This window comes from Nomascus leucogenys, chromosome 1a (assembly GCF_006542625.1).
Source record: "Nomascus leucogenys isolate Asia chromosome 1a, Asia_NLE_v1, whole genome shotgun sequence".
In the NCBI taxonomy this organism is placed as follows: Eukaryota; Metazoa; Chordata; class Mammalia; order Primates; family Hylobatidae; genus Nomascus; species Nomascus leucogenys.
The window spans coordinates 57,431,618-57,455,465 of record NC_044381.1 but is presented as its reverse complement, the minus strand read 5'-3'; the positions used below and the strand labels follow the sequence as shown (position 1 = coordinate 57,455,465).

The 23,848-nt window shown below is 42.7% G+C and overlaps 1 protein-coding gene across 2 annotated transcripts in view; it reads left to right on the top strand.

The window, feature by feature from the left end:
• The window catches only part of PCSK5 (proprotein convertase subtilisin/kexin type 5), a 464,720-nt gene that overhangs the window by 428,133 nt on the left and 12,739 nt on the right, over nucleotides 1-23,848 (top strand). For both annotated transcript variants that reach the window (XM_030809749.1, XM_003267429.4), the window contains 3 exons: nucleotides 1,790-2,020; nucleotides 6,226-6,403; nucleotides 12,297-12,514. In XM_030809749.1, coding sequence (XP_030665609.1) covers nucleotides 1,790-2,020; nucleotides 6,226-6,403; nucleotides 12,297-12,514 — 627 coding nt within the window. The remainder of the gene's footprint in view (nucleotides 1-1,789; nucleotides 2,021-6,225; nucleotides 6,404-12,296; nucleotides 12,515-23,848) is intronic.

Here is a 23,848-nt window from a genome sequence, read left to right as displayed (position 1 = left end):
GACCCTATTTCTAAAACAAAAATAATAATACAAAAATTAGCCAGATGTGGTGGTGTAGGCCTGTAGTCCCAGCTACTCAAGAGGCTGAGATGGGGGGATCACTTTAGCCTGGGAGGTCAATGTTTCAGTGAGCCATTATCACATCACTGCACTCTAGCCTAGGTGACAGAGCAAGAACCTATAGCAAAAAAAAATCTGTAAGCAGGATCTTCTCTAAGAAACACAAGGACTTTGGATCCATTCCAATCACCCAGATTATCCCCTAATAGATAGTACAGACACCTCTAAAAGTCCCATACCTTTCCTGAGGCATTGGGGCAGAAGCAGCAAGGCAGCTGCTAAGGTCCTGGGCTCAACTCCTGATACTACTTAGCGTAAGTGACTTAGCATCTCCAGCCTCAATTTCCTGATTTAGATAAAATGAGAGGATAATATAAACGATAATAATACCATGCATGTATCCACCCAGGGAATGCTTACAGGGGGGCCTGCTATGTGCCGTGTGCTCTTTCAGGTCTGGGGAATAGCAGGGAATGAGACAGAGTCCCTGCCCTCATGGAGCTCACATTCTATTAGGGAAGACAAGTACTAATGACCATAAGCCAAGAGCAAAAATAAGGCAGAGGGGCAGGACAGGAAGATAGGCAGGATGGAGATAAAACTTGAGAGATGTCTTAGATTTCATTGAGAAAGGGAGGAAGCAAACCATGCATGCATCTGGGAAAAGAGAATTCCAGGCAGAGAGAACGGCAACTACTAAATCCCAGAGAGATGGTCGGTGCAGTGGCTCATGCCTGTAATCCCAGCCATTTGGGAGGCCAAGGCAGGAAAATCACTTGAGGCCAGGAGTTCAAGACCAGCCTGGGCAGCAAAGTGAAGGCCCATCTCTATTTTTTTTTTTCCCTGAGACAGGGTCTCACTCTGTCACCCAGGCTGGAGTGCAGTGGCACAATCACAGCTCACTGCAGCCTTGACCTCCTGGGCTTGGGATATCCTTCCACCTTAGCCTCCTGAGTAGCTGGGACTATAGGCACCCATCACCATGCCCAGCTAATTTTTGTGTTTTTTCTAGCGACAGTGTTTTGCCATGTTGCTCAGGCTGGTCTCGAACTCCTGGGCTCAAGCACTACACCCACCTTGGCCTCCCAAAGTGCTAGGATTACAGGTGTAAGCCACTGCACCCAGCCCCCGTCTCTAGTTAAATACAGAAAAAGAAAACCTAGAGGTGGAAGAGAATTGTTATTTTCTTTTTTTAACAAGTACTTATCGATTCCTATTACATGCCAGGCCCTCTCATAGGCACTATGTATTCAAAAATAAATGCAAAAGGGACCTTTATTTGTCAACAGACAATTAAATATATTCCAACAATTGCTGTATTCGTGATAAGCTCAAGGTACTCCAGAGGTGAGTGGAAGACCACAACAGTAGGTATTATGATGGTGGAAAATTCGGTGCCATTACAGAATGGCTTGTTATTATTTTGTTGCAGTTTGGGTAATTATAGTCAGCCTTACTAATATTTCTGAGGTGGCTGTTGCAGGAAAGCACTCTCTGGATACAACAGAGAAAATAAAATAATAATTTTCTCTCATTTTGCAAAAGAATGGTCCACCCCAGAGCTCAAGGGCTGTAGTCAACTGATGGCCCCACACCCTTGGACCAGAGCTCTGGAAATCTCCGGAAGAAATGTGAAAGGAATGTGAAGACCCTTTCCCAGGGGAAGCCATTCCCACGAGGGCCACCCTGGTCCTCGCTCACTCTGTCTGCTGCCCCTCCACGCCCGCAGATTGCCACAAGTCCTGCTTGACCTGCTCATCGTCTGGGACCTGCACCGCCTGTCAGAAAGGCCTGATGATGAACCCTCGTGGGAGCTGCACGGCCAACAAGAAATGCACACCCTCCGAGTACTGGGATGAGGATGCTGCCAGGTGCAAGCCCTGCCATGCTAAGTGCTTCCACTGCATGGGGCCGGCGGAGGACCAGTGTCAAACATGCCCCAGGAACAGCCTTCTTCTCAGTGAGTTACTTCTCCGAGGAGGGCTTTGTGTTTCCTTCCCTCTGGGAAACTGCCTTGCACACTGCCTTGTCTGGTAGATACTGGCTTCTTTCTTTTTGATTTTTTGCTTTGTGTTTGGGAAATGTTCAAACCTACAGAAAAGATGCAAGAGTAAGAACTGTACAAAGAACAGCGCACAGATGTGCTTCATCCAGTTCGCAAATGCTCATCTTCTACCCCATTTGCTTTATCATTTGTTCGTGGGCTCTCTCCCCCCTTCTCACTCATTCTCTCTCTCTCTCTCTGTCGCTCTCTTTCTCTCACTCGCTCAATGTATACATGTACATCATTCCCAATATATATTTTTCGAAGCCATTTGAAGGCATACATCATGGCCCCTTTCCCATAAGTATTTTAGTGCCCATTTCCTCAGATTAGTGATATTTTCTTACATAACCGCAGGATAGTTATCAACTCTAATAAATTGTACATTCATACCATACTTTAATATACTATCCATATTAAAATTTTCTCAGTGCCCCTTTAGGATTCAGGCTAGAGTCAGTTGTTTCATTTAGCTTCCATGTCCCTTTTTTGTTTGTTTGTTTGTCGGGAAGGAGTCTCACTTGGTTGCTCTGAGTGGAGTGCAGTGGTATGATCTCGGCTCACCGCAACCTCTGACTCCTGGATTCAAGCAATTGTCATGCCTCAGTCTCCTGAGTAGCTGGGATTACAGGTGGGCACCATCACGCCCGGCTAATTTTTTTTTTTTTTGTATTTTTGGTAGAGATGGGGTTTCACCATGTTGGCCAGGCTGGTCTTGAACTACTGGCCTCAAGCAGTCTGTCCTCCTCAGCCTCCCAAAGTGCTGGGATTACAGGTGTGAGCCACTGCGCCCAGCCACTTTTTTGTTTGTTTGTTTTTTGTTTTAAGAGACAAGTTGGCCAGGCGCAGTACCCAGGCTGTTGGAGTGCAGTGGCATGATCATGGCTCACTGCAGCCTTGAACTCCTGGGCTCAAGAGATCCTCCTGCCTCAGCCTCCCAAGTAGATGGGATAGGATTACAGGCATGAACCACCATGCCTGGCCCTTCCATGTCATGTCCAGCTAATTTTTTTTTTCTTTTTATAGACGAGGGTCTCACTGTATTCCCCAGGCTGGTCTTGAATTCCTGGGCTCTAGCTATTCTCCTGCCTCAGCCTCCCAAAGCACTGGGATTACAGGCATGAACCACTATGCCAGGTCCTTCCATGTCCCTTTAGCCCGCTTTAATCTGAAATGTTTCCACAGACTTTCTTTTACAATATCAATGCTTTAGAAAAATACAGCCTTGGCCGGGCACGGTGGCTCACACCTGTAATCCCAGCACTTTGGGAGGCCGAGGCAGGCAGATCATGAGGTCAGGAGTTCAAGACCAGCCTGACCAGCATGATGAAATCCCATCTCTACTAAAAATACAAAAATTAGCCAGGGGTGGTGGCGGGCACCTGTAATCCCAGCTACTCGGGAGGCTGAGGCAGGAGAATCGCTTGAACCCGGGAGGCGGAGGTTGCAGTGATCCAAGATCACGCCACTACACTCCAGCCTAGGCAACAGAGTGGGACTCCATCTCAGAAAAAGAAAGAAAAGAAAAGAAAAATACAGTCTTCATTTTTCCTTTTGGGTGAGTGTGAAGTTGCCCGTGATCAGTTGCAGAGTGTGCGTGCTTGGCCAGCATACTTCAGAAGTGATGTTGTATCCTCCGAGAGTCACACCTGGAGGAACATGATCTCCACATACCCCTCCTCGGTGATACTAATGTTGATCACCTGGCCAAGATGTTCAGTTTCTCTACTGCATAATTACTATTTATTCCCTTGTAACTAATAAGTAGCCTGTGGGGTTACACTTTAAGAACATGTAGATATTCAGCTCCTCATCAAAATTTCCCCTCCATTTAGCATGGTTGATTAAGAAATCTTCTTGAGCAAAATGTGGCACAGGTCAAGGTTGGCCACGTCCCACAGATCAGATTTGAAAGTTATTGCTAATATGAAGCAATGTTCTCAGGTTTCCAGGGATACTGTGACTAGGCTTAAAACAAGCATGGGAGAAAGAAAATGAAACAAAACTTAACTAAAAAAGAAGTCATAGGAGACAGAAGAGAGAGATGAACATGGTGAAGACCAGGAAGTATGAGCACTTTTCTCCCCTACCAGGAGAGTAGACCCGAGAAGCGTGAAACTCCAAGTAGACATGTGTGGTAGGCAGGGCGCAGTGGCTCACGCCTGTAATCCCAGCACTTTGGGAGGTCGAGGCAGGAGGATTGCTTGAGCCCAGGAGTTCAAGGCCAGTCTAGGCAACATAGTGAGACTTCATCTCTACAAAAAATGGAAAAAAATAAAAATTTTAAATTTTAAAATTTTAAACATTAAAAAAAGAAAAATGTTTTAAAGACATGTGTGGCAAGCTTTTTCTCTTCATACTGAGTGAGGACACCATCCCCCTGCTAAGACACAGGGAGACATATTCTCAATACCATTCCTGATCACTTCACAATAGAAAACACTCAAAGAGACCAGTCTTCTCTACCCATCTACCTTAGCTCCTGGTCCACAAATCTCTGTGACTCTCCTTCCCAGCAGTTGCTGCTTCATAAAAGCATTCCCTCCAGCCACATCTCCCATGTAATCCCACCCCGTGGGACCTTATTTTCTACTTACATCCAATCTAGAGTGCCACCAGTAATCATCTCAGATGCCTTCATACAGAGGAGAAGACACCTTGCCTCCACAAAGTGGTCTTCCCCTCATCTGAGGCTTCAGATTAGACTAGAGTTGAGGCTTCAGTGCTGGTGCAGGACACAGAGCTGTAGTCCCCCTGGGGAATGGGTGCAGATTTGCTCAGCCTGGTCTCCTCACATTCTCTCTACCCTGTCTCACACCACCACACCACCAGGGTCAGGCTATTTATAAATTAGATACTTTTTTTGGACATTGTGGTAGACTGAATAATGGCCCCCCTGAAGATGTCACATCCTGATCCCCAGATCCTGTAAATGTATTACTCTACTTGGTAAAGGACTTTGGGGCTGTGATTTAATTAAGGATCTCGGCATAGAGAGATTATCCTGCATTATCCACATAGACCCAATGCCATCACAAGGGTTTGATAAGAGAGATGCCGGGGGTGGGCCAGGCACGGTGGCTCACGCCTGTAATCCCAGCACTTTGGGAGGCCGAGGTGGGCAGATTACGAGGTCAGGAGATTGAGACCATCCTGGCTAAAACGGTGAAACCCATCTCTACTAAAAATACAAAAAATTAGCCAGGTGTGGTGGCCAGCGCCTGTAGTCCCAGCTACTCAGGAGGCTGAGGCAGGAGAATGGCATGAACCCGGGAGGCGGAGCTTGCAGTGAGCCGAGATCACGCCACTGCACTCCAGCCTGGGCGACAGAGCGAGACTCCATCTCAAAAAAAAAAAAAAAAACACAGAGATGCCAGGGGATCAGAATCAGTAATAGAAGGTGATGTGATCAGAAGCAGAGGGACAGAGAGAAGCTACTGCACTGCTGCCTTTGAAGACAGAGGAAGGGGCCATGAGCCAAGGCATGCAGGTGGACTCTAGTAAGTGGAAAAGGAAAGGAAACAGATTCCCTCCTAGAGCCTCTTAAAGGAACAGAGCCCTGTGGATCTATTTTGGACTTCTGACCTCCAGAACAGTAAGATAATAAATTGTTGTTTCAAGGCCCCAAGTTGGGGATACTTCGTAAGAACAGCAATAAGAGACTAATACAGTGGTGTTTTTCCTTCAGGAAGCTGGGGCTTCCCCCTAATTAACCAGATACATGAGCTGGACAATGAGCCGTTGCCAACATCCACAGTCGCCGGACTGTAGTTTCTGTTCTACCCACCACAGCTAATCCACTGAGAGATTTGGGTGGGACACAGATGAGATTTGGATCTCTGATGAGATGAGATGAGATGAGATCTCTGATGAGATTTGGGTGGGACACAGAGCCAAACCATATCACTGGCTTCTGTTTTCCTTGTATTCCTCATGGCCTTAGGGCAGTTCGGTTTCTTGGACACTCATCTTAGCTCCCAAACATATCCATCAGCTCACAGGATCGTCCCATTCCTCCTGCAGCCCTCTCCTCCCTCCTGCCATGGTACACAGGAGGGAAAATACAGGAGAGACATGTGTCATGCTTGATGTCCAAATAGACATTTTTTCTCCCATGACAGACACAACCTGTGTGAAGGACTGCCCAGAGGGCTATTATGCCGATGAGGACAGCCACCGGTGTGCCCGCTGCCACAGCTCTTGCAGGACATGTGAAGGGAGACACAGCAGGCAGTGCCACTCCTGCCGACCGGGCTGGTTCCAGCTAGGAAAAGAGTGCCTGCTCCAGTGCAGGGAAGGGTAAGTGCTCAATACATTTTCCCCCATGTAATTTCACAGCCACACCAGATATCAACCCATTTTACAAATGAGGAAACTAAGATTCAGAACACGTATAAAACCAGGTTGAAGTCTCAGTGCTAGTAAGGAGCAAAGATGAACCAATTCACAATAACAGAAGAGAAACAGGAGAGGCAGAGTGACACAGTGAATTAACACAAAGGGTCAGATTGTCAAGCCAGACTCACCTGAGCAATTGATCTTCCTCAGCAACAGTCCTCACTGATAATTCAAAGCATATTGGCAGCTGGGCACTGTGGCTCATGCTTGTAATCCCAACTACGTGGGAGGTTGAGGCTGGAGGATCACTTAAGGCAAGGAGTTTGAACCAGTATAGACAACATAGTGAGACCCCATCTGTAAAATATTAAAATAAGATTAGCTGGGCATGGTGCCATGAGGCTATAGTCCCAGCTTCTATGGAAGCTGAGGCAGGGGATGATCACTTGAACCCAGGAGTTGGAGGCTGCAGTAAGCTATGATTGCACCACTGCACTCCAGCCTCAGTGACAGAGCAAGACCTTGTTTCTAAAAATTAAAACATTTCGGCAAAGGGTCTCGGCAATCACAAGGCAGAAGCAAAGCATCCTTTCCTTAGAGAAGCCCAAGACCATTAATGGAGGTTCTTTTTCTTCAGCTTCAGGACTTGTTCTAATTCAGATTTAAAATTCAGGGTCTCACATTCTCCCAACCTGCTTATGTGAGGAGAGCAGTGAGTGTGGAACATTGATTTACAAAAGGAAATAGTTCCATTAACATCTCCATTTATTCCCCATTAATTCCCCAACCTGTCATGTCCCCTATAAATCCACAAATTACAGGTTTTGTTATCATAAACAACCTAGACACACACACTTGATGTATCCTAAAAGCATTTCACTGATAAGGACTCTATTATTTTTCTGCCAGGAAGAACTGTTAGTGTTATCAGAAGGTCTGATTGCCAGCATATCCTTTTCTTCCCCCCGGGCATTCCCAGTAAAGAGTAAAAGACTGATGATAGGCCTGTTGCTGACTCTTTCTACCCAATCAATAACCTAGAGCACTGGGAGTTTCCAGACCCAAATCAAGGGCTGTAACCTTAGAACTTCCTCAAATGCTTTCATCCAAATTGACACATCTCTTCAGTCCTATAGCAGTTACTGCTTGTTTCATTTATTTTAGTGCTATATGCTGCCTTGCATTTTGATTTATCTCATTCATTCACTTATTTATTTAACACATTTCATGATGAGTACTTTGTATGTATAAATAAGATGAGTAAGAGAAAGACTGACTGTGTTTGTTTTCACGCGGCTGATAAAGGCATACCCAAAGACTGGGCAATTTACAAACTAAAGAGGTTTAATTCAACTTACAGTTCTATGTGGATGGGGAGGCCTCACAATCATGGTGGAAGGCAAGTAGGAGCAAGTCACATCTTACGTGGATAGCGGCAGGCAAAGAGAGAATGAGAGCCAGGTGAAACGGGTTTCTCCTTATCAAACCGTCAGATCTCGTAAGACTTACTCACTACGGCAAGAACAGCATGGGGGAAACCACCCCCACAATCCAACCATCTCCCACAGGGTCCCTCCCACAACACATGTGAATTATGGGAGTACAATTCAAGATGAGATTTCGGTGGGACACAGAGCCAAACCATATCACTGACTTTAAGAGTTTATTCTTATTTTTATATGCCTCTTCCCAAGAAAACTATAAACTCATGGAAGAAAAACACCTCTTATGTCTTACATTTGCTTCCACAACACTCAGCACAGAGCCACACATTAGCAGCTCTTGAAAAACACCAGCCAGGCCAGGCAGGGTGGCTCATGCCTATAATCCCAGCATTTTGGGAGGCCAAGGTGGGTAGATCACGAGGTTAGGAGTTCAAGACCAGCCTGGCCAACAGGGTGAAACCCTGTCTCTACTAAAAATACAAAAACTAGCCAGGCATGGTGGCACATGCCTGTCATCCCAGCTACTTGGGAGGCTGAGGCAGGAGAATTGCTTGAACCCAGGAGGCCGAGGTTGCAATGAGCCAAGATCACACCACTGCACTCCAGCCTGGGTGACAGAGCAAGACTCTGTCTCAGAAAAAAAGAAAAACACCAGTCATATAGATCAAGGAAGAAAGGGCCCTGCCAGACAAGAACAGAGATGGATGGCCAGGTGTGGTGGCTCATGCCTGTAATTCCAGCACTTTCAAAGGCTGAGGCGGGCAGATCACTTGAGGCCAGGAGTTCAAGACCAGCCTTGCCAACATGGTGAGACCCTGTCTCTACTAACAATACAAAAATTAGCAGGGTGTGCAGGCAGGCACCTGTGATCCCAGCTACTGGGGAATCTGTGGCATGAGAATTGCTTGAACCTTGGAGGCGAAGGTTTCAGTGAGCCAAGATCGCACCACTGCACTCCAGCCTGGGCAACAGAACAAGACTCTGTCTTAAAAAAAAAACAAAAAAAAAACAGGGATGAAGCTACCTGGCTTAGCCCTTCTGCATCACCCTAGTAAGTGTCTGAAAAGATCTGGATCCTGTCTTCCTCAAATCAAGTCAGTAAATACTCTCAAACACAAAAAGGGTGCTTGATCATCCTGTGATCTAAGTAGAATGCAGACCATGGAATTAAGAAGACAATTGTGGCCGGGCGCGGTGGCTCACGCTTGTAATCCCAGCACTTTGGGAGGCCGAGGCGGGCGGATCATGAGGTCAGGAGATTGAGACCACGGTGAAACCCCGTCTCTACTAAAAATACAAAAAAATTAGCCGGGCGTGGTGGCGGCGCCTGTAGTCCCAGCTACTCGGAGAGGCTGAGGCAGGAGAATGGTGTGAACCTGGGAGGCGGGGCTTGCAGTGAGCTGAGATTGTGCCACTGCACTCCAGCCTGGGTGACAGAGCGAGACTCCGTCTCAAAAAAAAAAAAAAAAGAAGACAATTGTGCCACAGTGTGTAAAGTTCCCCAGGGCTGGTGGGGGGAGGCACAGGTTGCCATAGATCTCTTTAATAAAGAAGAAATGGAATATTCATGAGGTATAAGAGAACTGTTCCTTTAGTAAAATCAGTGTTCCACATGCTTGGCATAACCCTTGTATGTTAAATCTCTGCCTTGGAAAAGTAGGCATATACTTCTCTGCACCCTATCCCAACCCACATAATTATTGTGGTGTTTAACTCAGAGAAGTTTCTTTGAAGCCTAGGTTACTACTTGTGCTTATGCTCTTCAAGCCTGGGAGGCTCAAAAGATGAGTCCTCAAAGCAAGCAGTGGTGTTGTAGTCTTTTAATCTGATCCAATAAACTCTTCATTGTCTCTTTTAGCATTACTCCTTGATAATTTTAAAAACCTACTTAGAATTGATAAGCTTTCTTTCCCACAGTTCCTACTGATGCTTTTCATCTTTATAACAATCTACAATAAAAACATTAGGTAAAAAAACTTTTGTATGCTGCTTAAGAGTTACAAGGTATTTCCACTCACAATCTATCTTTACATTATGATTTGATTCTACAACAATCTCATGAGGTTACTATTAGTCTCTCCATTTTACAGATGAAGAAACTGAGGTTCAGAGGGGTTAAGTAACTTGCCCAAAGTCATGAAAGTACTAATACACGGCAGAGCCAGGAGTAAAAATTCGATCTTCTGACTCTAATCCTGTGTATTCCCTCTGCTCTGTGTAGATTTCACTTTTCCTTGATGGTTTCTTTTCTTGAGTCTTATGTGGGCTTTGTCAACCATTCAGCTCATCATCATCTTGTCTCTCAGATACCTCAGTCGTATAGATTGACACACAGTAGTCATTGTTCTTCACATAACTGCAGAAAGTGAAGGAAGTCTCAAGTTACCACAAGCTGGGTCCCCGAGGTTCAAGTGTGCTCACTCAGATCAGTGACGGGTGGCTAAACAGAGCAAGGCTCAGCATAACCTAGGCATGGTATGAGTTTTCAGCAAGTTCATAGAGTTGAATTAGTCTACAAAAAAGGCCTATTGGGACCTGTAGTGTTGCACCAGAGAAAACAAAGATGAACCTTTAGGTTTCTAGGATAGGTTTAGTGGTGCTGATATCTAGAGACACAGAGATGAATCAGATGACCTTTAGAAGTTCATCCTTAGCATGAATTTTGTTACCCTCTTTTATCTTGCTTGCAAACCTTTGTTTACCTTCAATTAATGCACTATTTTGTTATAGCGTTTAACAGTTAAGCTCAAATCATATGGTCTCATTTCACTAACTGACTTTAAGCAAGTTGTCTAAATTCTCTAAGCCTCAATGTTTGCTTCTGTAAAATAAGGATAATAATACCTAAATCATAAGATTTGCTATGAGGATAAATCATATTATCACTAATATACATTAATTATTTATAATGTGCCCATCATGGTCCCCACCCCTTTCTCAGTAATCACATGTTTAATTGTAGGTACTAACATTAGCCCCATCTTATAGATGAGAAGCCTGAGGCACAGAGATGTTGAGTGACTGGCCTAAGGTCACACAGCTGATAAGTGGTGTGGCTGGGATTTAAAACTGTAGTCTTGTTCCAGAGGGCAAGTGCTAACTACCACACTCTAGTGTCTCATTTGCAGGTTCAATAATGTGAAATAATGTTTATGAAGTCCCTGGAATACTATCAGTCATATTAGTAGAAACTTAATGAATAGTGGTTATAGTTATTATATTTAGCCTCCAAAAATCTTTTCAAACAAGGTTATATCTATTATGTAAATGTCAATATCACACTTGTCACCTCCTGTTTCAAAATTTGCTTTTTAATTGACAAATTAGAAGAATAATTCAGAGGTACATTTATTTATTTTATGTTATCTTTTATTTTATTTATGACAGTCTCACTCTGTCACCCAGGCTAGAGTGCAGTGGTGTGCTCTCAGCTCACTCTCCTGGGTTCAAACAATTCTCATGCCTCAGCCACCCAAGTAGCTGGGACTACACACCACATCTGGCTATTTTTGTTTGTTTCTTTGTACTTTTAGTAGAGATGAGGTTTCACCATGTTGATTGACCAGGCTGGTCTTGAACTCCTGGCCTCAAGCCATCCTCTCATCTTGGTCTCCCAAAGTGCTGGGATTACAAGTGTGAGCCACTGTGCCTGGCCAGATGGATCTCTTTTTTTGAGATGGAGTCTCGCATTATCGCCTAGGCTGGAGTGCAGTGGCATGATCTCAGCTCACTGCAACCTCCACCTCCCAGGTTCAAACGATTCTCCTGCCTCAGCCTCCCAAGTAGCTGAGATTACAGGCACATGCTACCACATCTGGCTAATTTTTGTATTTTTAGTAGAGTCAGGGTTTCACCATGTTGACCAGGCTGGCCTCAAACTTCTGACCTCAAGTGATCCACCCACCTCGACCTCCCAAAGTGCTATAATTACAGGTGTGAGCCACTGCACCCGGCCTGGATGGATCTTTTAAATGTACCTCTGAGTGGCCAGGCCAACATAGTGAGACACCCATCTCTATTTAAAAAAAAAAAAAAAAAAGACCCTTCCATTCTCTGATGCCAGCCACTAACCACAACTTAAAGCATGAATTTGGAGAGGCACATGGTAGAAAAAGGCAATGGTAGCTAGCAACGATGAAGGTGCTACTAGGTGTGATAAGCACTAGGTCTTTTCATATGTGTTACCCAATTTAATTTTTACAAAAGTAGGGGAGGGATTGGCCCAATTTACAGGTAAGAACACTGGAAATCATTGGATTCATTAGTGTTATTAGCAATGAATCTAATGAGTAAGGTAAAGAGGCTAAATATTTCAGCTTGTAAATGAAATCTGACTACCATGTTTTTCCACCACACCCAATTTAGGAGCAAAGCTTAGTATTCCATCTTTTCTTCTCCTTTGGTTTCAGATATTATGCAGACAACTCCACTGGCCGGTGTGAGAGGTGCAACAGGAGCTGCAAGGGGTGCCAGGGCCCACGGCCCACAGACTGCCTGTCTTGCGATAGATTTTTCTTTCTGTTCCGCTCCAAAGGAGAGTGTCATCGCTCCTGCCCAGACCATTACTATGTAGAGCAAAGCACACAGACCTGTGAGAGATGCCATCCGACTTGTGATCAATGCAAAGGTGAGAATCTACCTGTCATTTTGCATGTGTGCGTAGAAAAATGAAAAGGTTTTCATCCTTCTTTGCCCTTTTCTCTCTTCTCACCACCTGGGAGATTCCTCTTGCTTCCCCTCCTCGTGTGTGATCCTCTCCAGCATCAGCGCCCTCTGTTCGCTCTTAACTTCCACATCTTCCCTCTAACCTGGGCTGCTCCTGCCCATCCGCCATCCTTCAAGGCCCAGAGACAGGCATCATCTCCTTGAGGAAGTATTGTTCGTCCACTCATCATTTTCCTACTGTACCTGATGAGTCTGTCTGGGGGAATTTGTTTATTTTCATTACTCCCACTATTCCCTGAGACTTCTGCCTCAAACTCTCCCAAGCTCCATGCCTCTTTTACAGAAACCTAGTTGTCTGTCCCAGAGATCCTTAAGGCTCACCATCTATCCATGAGCCCAGGCTGATACTCTGAAGTTCTGCTTGACTCTTCTCCTTCCCCTGTTGCCTGCCCATCCCACCCACCTCCAACAAAGCTAAACTTCAAGATCTGTTGTTTCTCTTTCCCAAATAGTGGCCTAATGAGATCTTTTTCATTCTCACTACCCTCATCTTCCATTCTCAGTATCTAGTATCACACCTTTTGAAGCAGCCAGCAGGTCACCCCAACTCTGAATCTTGCCCCCACACCAGGTCATCTGGTATATCAATGCCAGAGTGATTGCCTTAAAATTCAAATTTCTCATTTTTCTCTACATATTGCCATAAATATATGATCATCATGAATGCTTCTCAATATTTAAGAAAGAAATACTTCTATATTTTAACTGTTAACACTTTCTAGAAAAATATTATTAGCTGGTAAGATACATACCTGTTCTTTTCAAAATTACCTTGGCTATTTTTAGTTCTTTTATATAAATACGTAATCAGTCAAGTTTCATTTTTTAAAAATCTTTCATTTTTAAAAAGTATTTCGATATTGAGTGGCATTGCATTGAATTTATTTTGGAGAAGACCCCATCTTTATGATCCTGAGTTATCATATTTATGAATATGTTATAATGGTATAGCTCTCCATTCTATGCATTTACTTATTACACTTCAATAAACTTTTAATAAGTGTTTTTTGTTTGTTTGTTTGTTTGTTTTTGAGATGGAGTCTCGCTCTGTCGCTCAGGCTGGAGTGTAGTGGCACGATCTCGGCTCACTGCAACCTCCGCCTCCCAGGATCAAGCAATTCTCCTGCCTCAGCCTCCTAAGTAGCTGGGATTACAGACGCGCACCACCATGCCTGGCTAATTTTTGTGTTTTTAGTAGAGACAGGGTTTCACCATTTTGGTCAGGCTGGTCTCAAACTCCTGACCTTATGATCCGCCCACCTCGACCTCCCAAAGTGCTGGGATTACAGGTGTGAGCCACCACACCTGGCCACTAAATGTTTTTATATTTAAACGGTGATTAAGATTTTCCCAGAAGTCCCCTTAACTTATGTCTTAAGGACTCTTCTTCCATGTATTCTAGAAGCTAGAACTACCCACAACCACTCAGCAGCCATCAAATATGCCATGCTCTTTCATGCTTCTATTGACTCAATGCTCTAGGGAACTCTCAACTTAAAGATTCAGCTTGCTTATCATCTCATCTCCTCTGTGAAGCTTTTGTTAGTCCTCCCAGGAGTATTCTTCCACCTTCTTAATTCTGTAATACACTGCTTTATCATACAAATTTTACATTACATTTTAACTAAACAAGTCCATCCCTCCTACTAATTGTAAGCCCCTCAAGCAAAGGCAAGGATTATACTACATTCATTGTATATCCCTTGTTTCTACTCTAAAGTGTAAAACATAAGTTTTCATTAAGTGTTTGTTCACTGAATGAACGACTGTATAGGAAACAAATTCCTAATGTCTTTTTGCAAATTAAAAAATGTTCAGCTATAAGATCTTCAGATAGCTGGGTGCGGTGGCTCACACCTGTAATCCCAGCACTTTGGGAGGCTGAGGTGGGTGGGTCACCTGAGGTCAGGAGTTCAAGACCAGACTGACTAACATGGTGAAACCCCATCTCTACTAAAATATAAAAATTAGCTAGGCGTAGTGGTGGGCGCCTGTAATCTCAGCTACTCGGGGGGCTGAGGCAGGAGAATCGCTTGAAAGCTGGAGGCAGAGGTTGCAGTGAGCTGAGATTGCACCATTGCACTCCAGCCTGGCAACAGAGCGAGACTGTCTCAAAAAAAAAAAAAAAAAAAAATCTTCAAATATTGTTTCTCCACTCTCCCTTCCAACCTCCTTTTATGGAATTTCTATTAAATGCAATTTAGAGTTTATTGATCTTTCCTTTGTATCCTACCTACTCTTTTATAATTTACCTCTTTGACTCTATGTGAGTTATACTAGGTAATTCTTCAGCACTCCATTTCATTCCCTGACTTGTTCTCTGACTGTGTTCAGTCTAAAATCCAACTCATCTATTTTTTTTTGTTTTCAATTTAAGTGACTATATTTTCACTTTTGAGAGTTCTAATTGGCCAGGTGCAGTGGCTAATACCTGTAATCCCATCACTTTGGAAGGCTGAGGTGGGAGGATCACTAGAGTCCAAGAGTTCAAGACCAGCCTGGGCAACTTGGCAAAATCCTGTTTCTACAAAAAAAAAAAAAAAAAAATACAAAAATTAGTCAGGCGTGGTGGCACACAACAGTAATCCCGCTGCTCAGGAGGCTGAGGTGGGAAGATCACTTGAGCAAGGGATTGTGCCACTGCACTCCAGCCTGGGTGACAGAGTGAGATCATGCCTCAGAAAAAAAAAAAAAAGATTTCTAATTGTTTCTTTTTCTCATCCATTTTTATTTTAGATCTTTCTGTTTGTGTCTTATAATTTAACATATTTATGGATACTATGTCTTCATTTATTTATGAGCATCTTAAACATACCAATTTTAAAGACTTTGTCAAATGTTTCTATGAAATCAATATTATCTGAGATAAATTCATGTTCTAATTGTTGATCATGTTTGACATCCTTTTTTTAAACTTTATTTTATAATTAATAGAGACGATGTCTCGCCATGTTGCCCAGGCTGATCTTGAACTCCTGGGCTCAAGCAATCCTCCCATCTTGGCCACCCAAAGTTCTGGGGTTACAGGCGTGAGCCACTGCACTGGCCCGTCATCTTTCTTAGCATTCATTTTATCTATATACTTTGGAATGCTGGTCTTAAGCTCATTGTAAATGAAATATTTTGGTTTAGGTTCTTTACTCCCTCCCTCTCTTATCTTTACTTCTCACAGTCTAGAAATTTTTCCATTAACTCTATCCCTGTCTTCAACCTGAAACTCAGTCCAGAACAAGATGTTTCAGTATTCCTGGAAGTGATATTGATGACAGCACAGATCCCCTCAGCAATTCAATCAGCAGCTCAGGAGAGATCTTGTCAGGAGGTGATGTCTATGAAGGCAGAGTCCCAACATGACTCCTGATTTAAGTGCTAATCCTGGATTTTGGCTCTGGTCTTATGTAAAATACTTTTAGTTCCTATTTTGGTAGAAAACGTGAGCTTTGGTAGAAAAGGTCAGCCACCATTGCCTACTTCTAGTCCTGGAGCAGAGAAGGTGGATGGCTTGAACCTGACTGCCATTTTACATTTATATTTCCTTTATGTTCCAAAGAGATTTCATTTTCTTTGTAAGGCCATCTATCTTTATTTTGTTTTCCTCTCTTTATATTTATTCTATAATTTCATTATGTTTAAAGTAAATGGGATGTCAGAACCTGAGCTTATAAAATATTATTTTAATGCATATGTGTTACTAATGGATAATCAGATTCTTAGAAGAGGATCGTACCCTAAATTATTGCCCAGCCTCACTCTACTAATCCAAATGCCTGGTGGGATGGTAGGAGGGATACTTAAGACTTGTGGATGAAATAAGCAAAGGCCAACCTGTTAGAGCCTGCCTCTAATCCTCTTTTTTTTCCCCCTTCCAAAATGGTTCATCTTGAGGCAATATGTTGATGATATACAAACGCCAAGAATTAGGGAAAACAAGATGAGAAATCAGGTATTCCCCCACACGGAGAAGACCATCAGCACGTTTGCTGTCTAGCCACTGAGCTGAAATTCCTGAAAAGTATCTTGATTACATTATATTTTAAAATAACTTCTTCCCAAGTACATGTGAATATAGCCATCTCCAAGTTTAAGGTGGCTTCCAGTATTACCTGTGCCTTGGTGTCTCCAAATCTGCTTCTTTTCCCAAATGGTTTTCCTGAGCTCCGGTTCCATACATCCAGTTGCTGACTGAGTATCTCTAATTGGATGCTCAACAGACACCTCCAACTCCTCACCCAACTCCCAAACTACTTGTTCTGTGCTCACTATCTGGATAAATGGTCCCACCATTCACCCAGTTGCCTGAGACAGTAACCTGGCCATTACCCTCTGCTCCTCCCCTTCTCTCAATCCCCACATTCAATTTGTCCCCAAATCCTGCCAAATCTACTCCTTAAATATCTCCTAATTCCATCTGCCCTCTCTTGGTATTCTAGTGTCACTGCCTTAGTTCAGACTCATCATTCATTGTCTGAATTGGTTACCAATTATTTATTTAATTGGTCTCCCTACCTTTAGCATTAGTCACTCTATAATAAGCCAGTCTTCCGTATGCTCTTAGACTGATCTCTTTATACAACAAATATAATGATACATCTCCACTTAAAAAACAACTCTCCACTGACTTTAGGACAGAATTTTATCTTTTTTTTGAGACACAGCCTTGCTGTGTCACCCAGGCTGGCATGCAGTGGCATGATCTTGGCTCACTGTAACCTCTGCTTCCTGGGTTCAAATTATTATTCTGACCCAGCCTCCCAAGTAACTGGGATTACAGGCACACACCACTGCACCTGGGTAGTGTGTGTGTGTGTGTGTGTGTGTGTGTATTTTGAGTACAGATGGCATTTCACCGTGTTGGCCAGGCTGGTCTTGAACTCCTGACCTCAAGTGATCTGCCTGCCTCAGCCTCCCAAAGTGCTTGGATTACAGGTGTGAGCCACCAGGCCTGGCCAGGATAGAATTTTAATTTAGTATGTCTGCATATGAGGCCCTTCAACACAGAGCTCTTCTCATATTCAGCCTCATCTCTTACCATCTCTTCTCTCATCCTCTATTCAGGGCATAATTAGTTACTATAAACCTGAGCCAACCTCACCCACTTTCCCTCTCTCTGGAATAGTTTCTCCAGCCTGCTCTGCATGGCTACCTCTTTCTGATCCATTAGAGTCATCACTTCCTCCAGAAAACCTCCCCTAGACCCTTCATTCTATGTTCCCTTAGTACTCTGTGTCTTCATTCATCCATTTACTTAAGGCGCAATGTTCTACAACTATGAACAAGACAGCCAAGGTCCCCGCAGACCAGGCTAGTTTAATTTGTGTAATTGTTCTTAGTGGTGTAGCAGCACTGTCCAGTAGAAATAAAATGTGATTTAAAATTTTTAGTAGTCATGTTTAAAAAAAAAAAAAACAAGTATAATTAATTGTAATCGTACACTTTATTTATCCAAAATATTATCATTTGAACATGTAATCTACATAAAATTACTGAGATGTTTTATGTGTGTTGTACTGTCTTTGAAAGTCCAATGTTTATTTTACATGTACAGCACAACTCAAGTTGCGCTAGCCATATTTCAACTGCTGAGTGGCTACCTGTGGCTAGTGGCTACTGTATTGGACACCACAGTAATAATCTAGAGTAATGGTTTCAAATGATATTTTAGCAGTGGCCACCTTCCTCAGATAAAATCTGAGGCCGAATCCTATTAGGTAAACCAATCCAGGCAGAGCTGCTCAGGTGGGAGCAGAGGAGCCACCCCAGAACCCCATCTGATGCCTCTCCACGCTCCCCTCCCCACCATTCCCAGGAAGCCCCTAAAGCAACTCCATAAAAACTCTACCATATCATGGTTCCCAGTCTGTGCCCATTCACAACGGACTCCAGCCCATGAAAGAATTAGCCTTCCAATCAAACTGCATTAACTAATCATTAATCTGTTATCTCTTTTTCATTCCAGAGACATATATGGTTACCACTTAAAACTTCTAACTGGAATTAGATAACAGATGAGAAAATACACTGAATTGGGGGTGGGATGGGAGTGGTGGAAAGCTGATATTGTCATTGGCCATATGGTGGTAAATATTGGCTTTCTATTTGGTGTTTTGAAAAGTTGAAGTTACCTCTGTTATCATCATTATTGGATGTGTGGGACCTTTATTCCAACTAGGGTTGCCCAATAAAATACCGTATTTTGATTTGCGAAATCTGACAACCGTAATTCCAGCCCACTAGTGTTGTGCAGTGGGCGGCGCAGTGCACTGGGGGCACTTGGGTCCTAATTAACATTAGGCAATCATCATTAGGTAAGCTAATGTCTCTTACCATCAACCAATCAAAACAAGACAACGCCAGCCTTTGAAGATGATTGTGGGGATTAGAGAAATGATTCATGACATTGTAAGCACAGTTTGAAAAACAATACATTTTTTTCAACTTTTATTTTAGAATTGGGGGTATATGTGCAGATTTGTTACAAAGGTATAGTGCATGATGCTGAAGTTTGGAGTATAAATAACTGTCACCCAAGTAGTGAGAGTAGTACTCAATAAGTAGTTTTTCAACCCTTGCCCAACTCCTTCTCTCCCTGCTCTTGTATTCCCCAGTGTCTATTGTTCCCATCTATTTTATTTTTTTATTTTATTTATTTTATTTTATTATTTTATTTTTGAAACAGAGTCTCACTCTGTCGCCCAGGCTAAAGTTCTGTCAGCCAGGCTAAAGTGCAGTGGCGCAATCTCGGCTCACTGCAGTTTCCGCCTACCGGGTTCAAGTGATATTCATGCCTCAGCCTCTCAAGTAACTGAAACTAGAGGTGCATGCTACCACCTCTGGCTTATTTTCGTATTTTTTGTTTGTTTGTTTTTTGAGACAGAGTCCCGCTTCGTTGCCCAGGCTGGAGTGCAGTGGCGTGATCTTGGCTCACTGCAATGTCTGCCTCCCGGGTTCAAGCAATTCTCCTGTCTCAGCCTCCGGAGTAGCTGGGACTACAGGCGTGCGCTACCACGACTGGCTAATTTTTGTATTTTTAGTAGAGACGGGGTTTCACCATGTTGGCCAGGCTGGTCTCAAATTCCTGGTCTCAAATGATCAGCCCATGCTGGCCTCCCAAAGTGCTGGGATTATAGGCGTGGACCACCATACCTGGCCAAAGTCTTATATTTAAATCTTTAATCCATCTTGAGTTATCACCTATATGGTGATAGGTAGGGATCCAGTTTTATTCTTCTGTATATTGCTAGCCAGCTATCCCAGCACCATTTATTGACCAGAGATTATTTTTCCCATTGTTTATTTTTGCCGACTTTGTCAAAAATCAGATGGTTGTAGGTGTGTGGCATTATTTCTGGGTTCTCTATTCTTTTCCATTGGTCTATGTGTCTGTCTTTGTACCAGTACCATGTTATTTTGGTTACTGTGGCCTTATAGTATAGAAATACTATACATGTCTTTAGTTGGGTTTGAGATTTCCTGGGTGAATTAAGGATGATGATTTTGGGCATTCCCAGTCTCAAAAGTTCATCCACACAGTATCCTTGAGATTGTATTCAAGGGATGACTAGGAGTTAGTGGGTAAATCTTGAAGCTGCCCTGAATGTTTGTACCTCTTCCTCCTGTATTTGACGTTAACCCGTGAACTTGCCCAGTTGAAGTTTTCTGTCTTTGGTGCTCATTTTTTCTGCTATCATTATTTTTTTTAATTTTAATTCTTTATTTAATGTTATTTTTTCATATAATTATTTGCAGTGAGCAGTCCTTTCTTTACTATAGCACACATGTCCCTTGCTGGTTAGGAAAATGTCGTGCTATCATCTGGTTTTGCAACATATAGATACAAAATCTGGAAGGAGGCTTTTCTCGTGGGATATAAACTAGATAGAAAAAAAGATGAATTCCTTCGTTTTTAAGTCATTAGTTCTCATAGTAAGAAATGAGGATGCATGAAAGGATCAGAAAAAGTTTAGCAACCTACATAAGAAATTACCAACTAAATTATATTTCATTCACTTTGGACTGCCCAACAATTTTAGGATGTTAAAAAAGAAAAATATGTAAAAGCATGGAAGGAGGGGTGGAGCAGGAAAACATAGCACACTCAGGCTTAATATGTACCTTTCTCTGTAACTGATACCTCCATAATTAGCTCATTCCTTGCCTTCACACACCTAACTTTTTACTTATCCTCTGCATAAAATTTTATTTTTTCTATTTGTTTTTTGATTTTGTGTTATTGTTTCTTCTCCTCATAAAATGGTTTGGAATCAAAACTCAGGCTGAGTAACCAAAGCCTCTTAACTCTCCAAAGCTTCATCTTTCTGTGTAGACTGAGGCCCATGAACAGACCCCAGAAGTTGCTCTGCATTTGTTGAATTCATCCCATGGAGTTCAGTCTGAAGGAGAGCAGATGGTGAGCTGCTCTGAGTTTTAAAGAAATGACAAAATGCCTGTCTTTTAGGTCCCAAAGCTCCTGCAGAACCTTAGAAGCAATGATAGATGTAGGGTGTTAAACTTTAAAATAATAGAAAGCCTTCTGGAAAGTAACAAACTGCCTTTTGCTAAAGATTCTGGGTACCTTAAGTGTGCTAGTTTTGCAATAAATTGGTGTAGCAGATGTAAATGAAGACTGATTTGTCACCCAAAGCTGACACATAGCGCCCTTGGGTATTGCCTGGGATCTGGGCCTCAGACAATTTATTGTTGGTCTTCTAGAAAATGTGACCAAACTTGGCCAGGTGCAGTGGCTCACGCCTGTAATCCTAGCACTTTGGGAGGCCAAGGCAGGCAGATCGCTTGAGATCAGGAGTTTGAGACCAGCCTGGCCAAGATGGTGAAACCCCATCTCTACTAACAAGAGTAAAACTCCGTCTCCAAAAATAAAAAGAAAAAAAAAAAAAAGAAAGAAAATGTAACCAACCTTATGGTAGGAATTTTGTGACCTAACCTAGTTATGTACTGTTCCCCCTCTTTTAGTGTTTTCTACTCTTAATTTATTTTATTGTAAATTGACAAATTATAATTATATATATTTATAGGGTACAAAGGGATGTCATTAAATATGTATACAATGTGGAATAATTAAATCAAGCTAATTAACATGTTCATCAGGCCAGGCACAGTGGCTCACACCTGTAATCCCAGCACATTGGGAGGCCAAGGTGGGTGGATCACTTGAGGTCAGGAATTTGAAACCAGCCTAGGCAACATAATGAGACCTCATCTCTACAAAAAAATAAACAAAATTTAGTCAGGTGCAGTGGCTCATGCCTGTAATCCCAGCACTTTGGGAGGCCAAGGCAGGAGGATCACTTGAGGTTAGGTGTTCGAGACCAGCCTAGCCAACATAGTGAAACCTCATCTCTATTGAAAATACAAAAAAATTAGGCAAGTGTGGTGGTGAACGCCTGTAGTCCCAGCTACTCAGGAGGGTGAGGCAGGAGAATTGCTTGAACCTGGGAGGCAAAGTTTGCAGTGAGCTGAGATTATGCCACTGCACTCCAGCCTGGGTGACAAAGCAAGACTCTGTCTAAAAATAAAACCAAAGAATACATATTAGTTGAGTATGGGGTGTGCGCCTGTAATCCCAGCTACTCAGGAGGCTAAGGTAGGAGGATCACCTGAGCCCAGGAGGTCGAGGCTGCAGTGAGCCATGATTACACCAAGCCATGATTGCACCAAGCCATGATTGCACCATTGCAATATAGCCTGGGCAACAGAGCAAGAGTCCACCTCAAACAAACAAACAAACAAACAAAAAAAAAGTCCATCACTTCAAATACTTAATCCTTTTTGTGGTAAGAACATCTGAAATTTACTCTGTTACCAATTTTGAAAGTACAATACATTATTGTTAATTATAGTCACCATGAGATATAATAGATCTCAAAAACATGTTCTTCCTGTCTAACTAGAACTTTATACCCTTTGACCAGCATCTCCCCAGTCCCCTCAGCACCCCCAACCCCCAGCCTCTGGTAACCACCATTCTACTCTTTACTTCTGTGAGTTCAATTGTTTTAGATTCCACATTTAAGTGAGAACATGTATCTACCCTTAATTTCTCTTCATTTAAAAAAAAACTCTCTTGTATGTTAAAAATTGAAGTAAGGCATCTAAGCTATATTTTAGGAAAATGTAGACTGGGAAAAAGGAAGAATGGAAATAGGAGAGGATTGATTCTTCCATCAGAGACCACAATAACGTTCCAGAACATGTGGGAAATTCTGTATGAAGCTAGAGCTAAGATAAAAATAAAGTGGTTTTGAATTTATATCACTACAGGCAGCTTCCAACCTAAGAAGCAGTTCAGTAGTAAAGGTGTTTATTCTCTAAGCTGTTGTTTGGAGCTCAGAATTTATTTTTCCACAGAAACGTTACAAATGATTGAGCTCACAGTTCAGCCATGAAACATCAATTTCGCTATATTGTAAATGTAAATGACAGATCCATGGTTCTATTTCAAGTTTGAAAAACACCCTTTACAGGATTGTTCTGATGGGAAGACCTATATCAAGTTCCAACTTACAATACCAGGCACATTCTATGCCCATTAATCTTATGCTCCCATTTAAAAATTATCAGCAAAAATGTCCAGGACTTCCCAACAGAATGAGCTAGATTTAGGTCTCCTGTCCCCAAACTTTCCAGAAGTTATCCCTTGATACCTGCATAGAATAAATGTTTGAATCAGTTCTTTTTGGGGTGTCTGAATTAGGAGATAAGAGTATTGCCTCCACAGGAAACAGAGGCTGCAGATTCAGACCTCTTCTATTTGGTGGCTCATGTGCTAAGGCAGATATGTGGTAGAAAGAGCACCTCAGCAAGGCGCAATTGCATGCATCTATAATCCCAGCTACTTGGAGGCTGAGGCAAGAGGATCCCTTGAGTCCAGGAATTTGAGATCAGCCTGGGCAATGTAGCAAGACCCCATCTGAAAAAAAAAACAAAACAAAACAAAAAAGAAAGAAAGACAGATCAATGGATTATGAGTCAACAAACTTGAATTTGAATCTTGACCATCACTATGTAACCCTGGATAGGTGACATTACATGTCTGGGCCTTAGTTTTCACTTATCAATATTTTTAAAATGAGAAATAAATAAGATGTCAAATTTCTGAGAAGAGAACTTACAGCTTTCAAGAGAATTTCAAAGAAATGTATCACCATCATCACCACCCCAAAATTAAGAACCACCAAATAAAATGATCTGCTGAGTCCTTTTAGCCCTAGCATTTTAA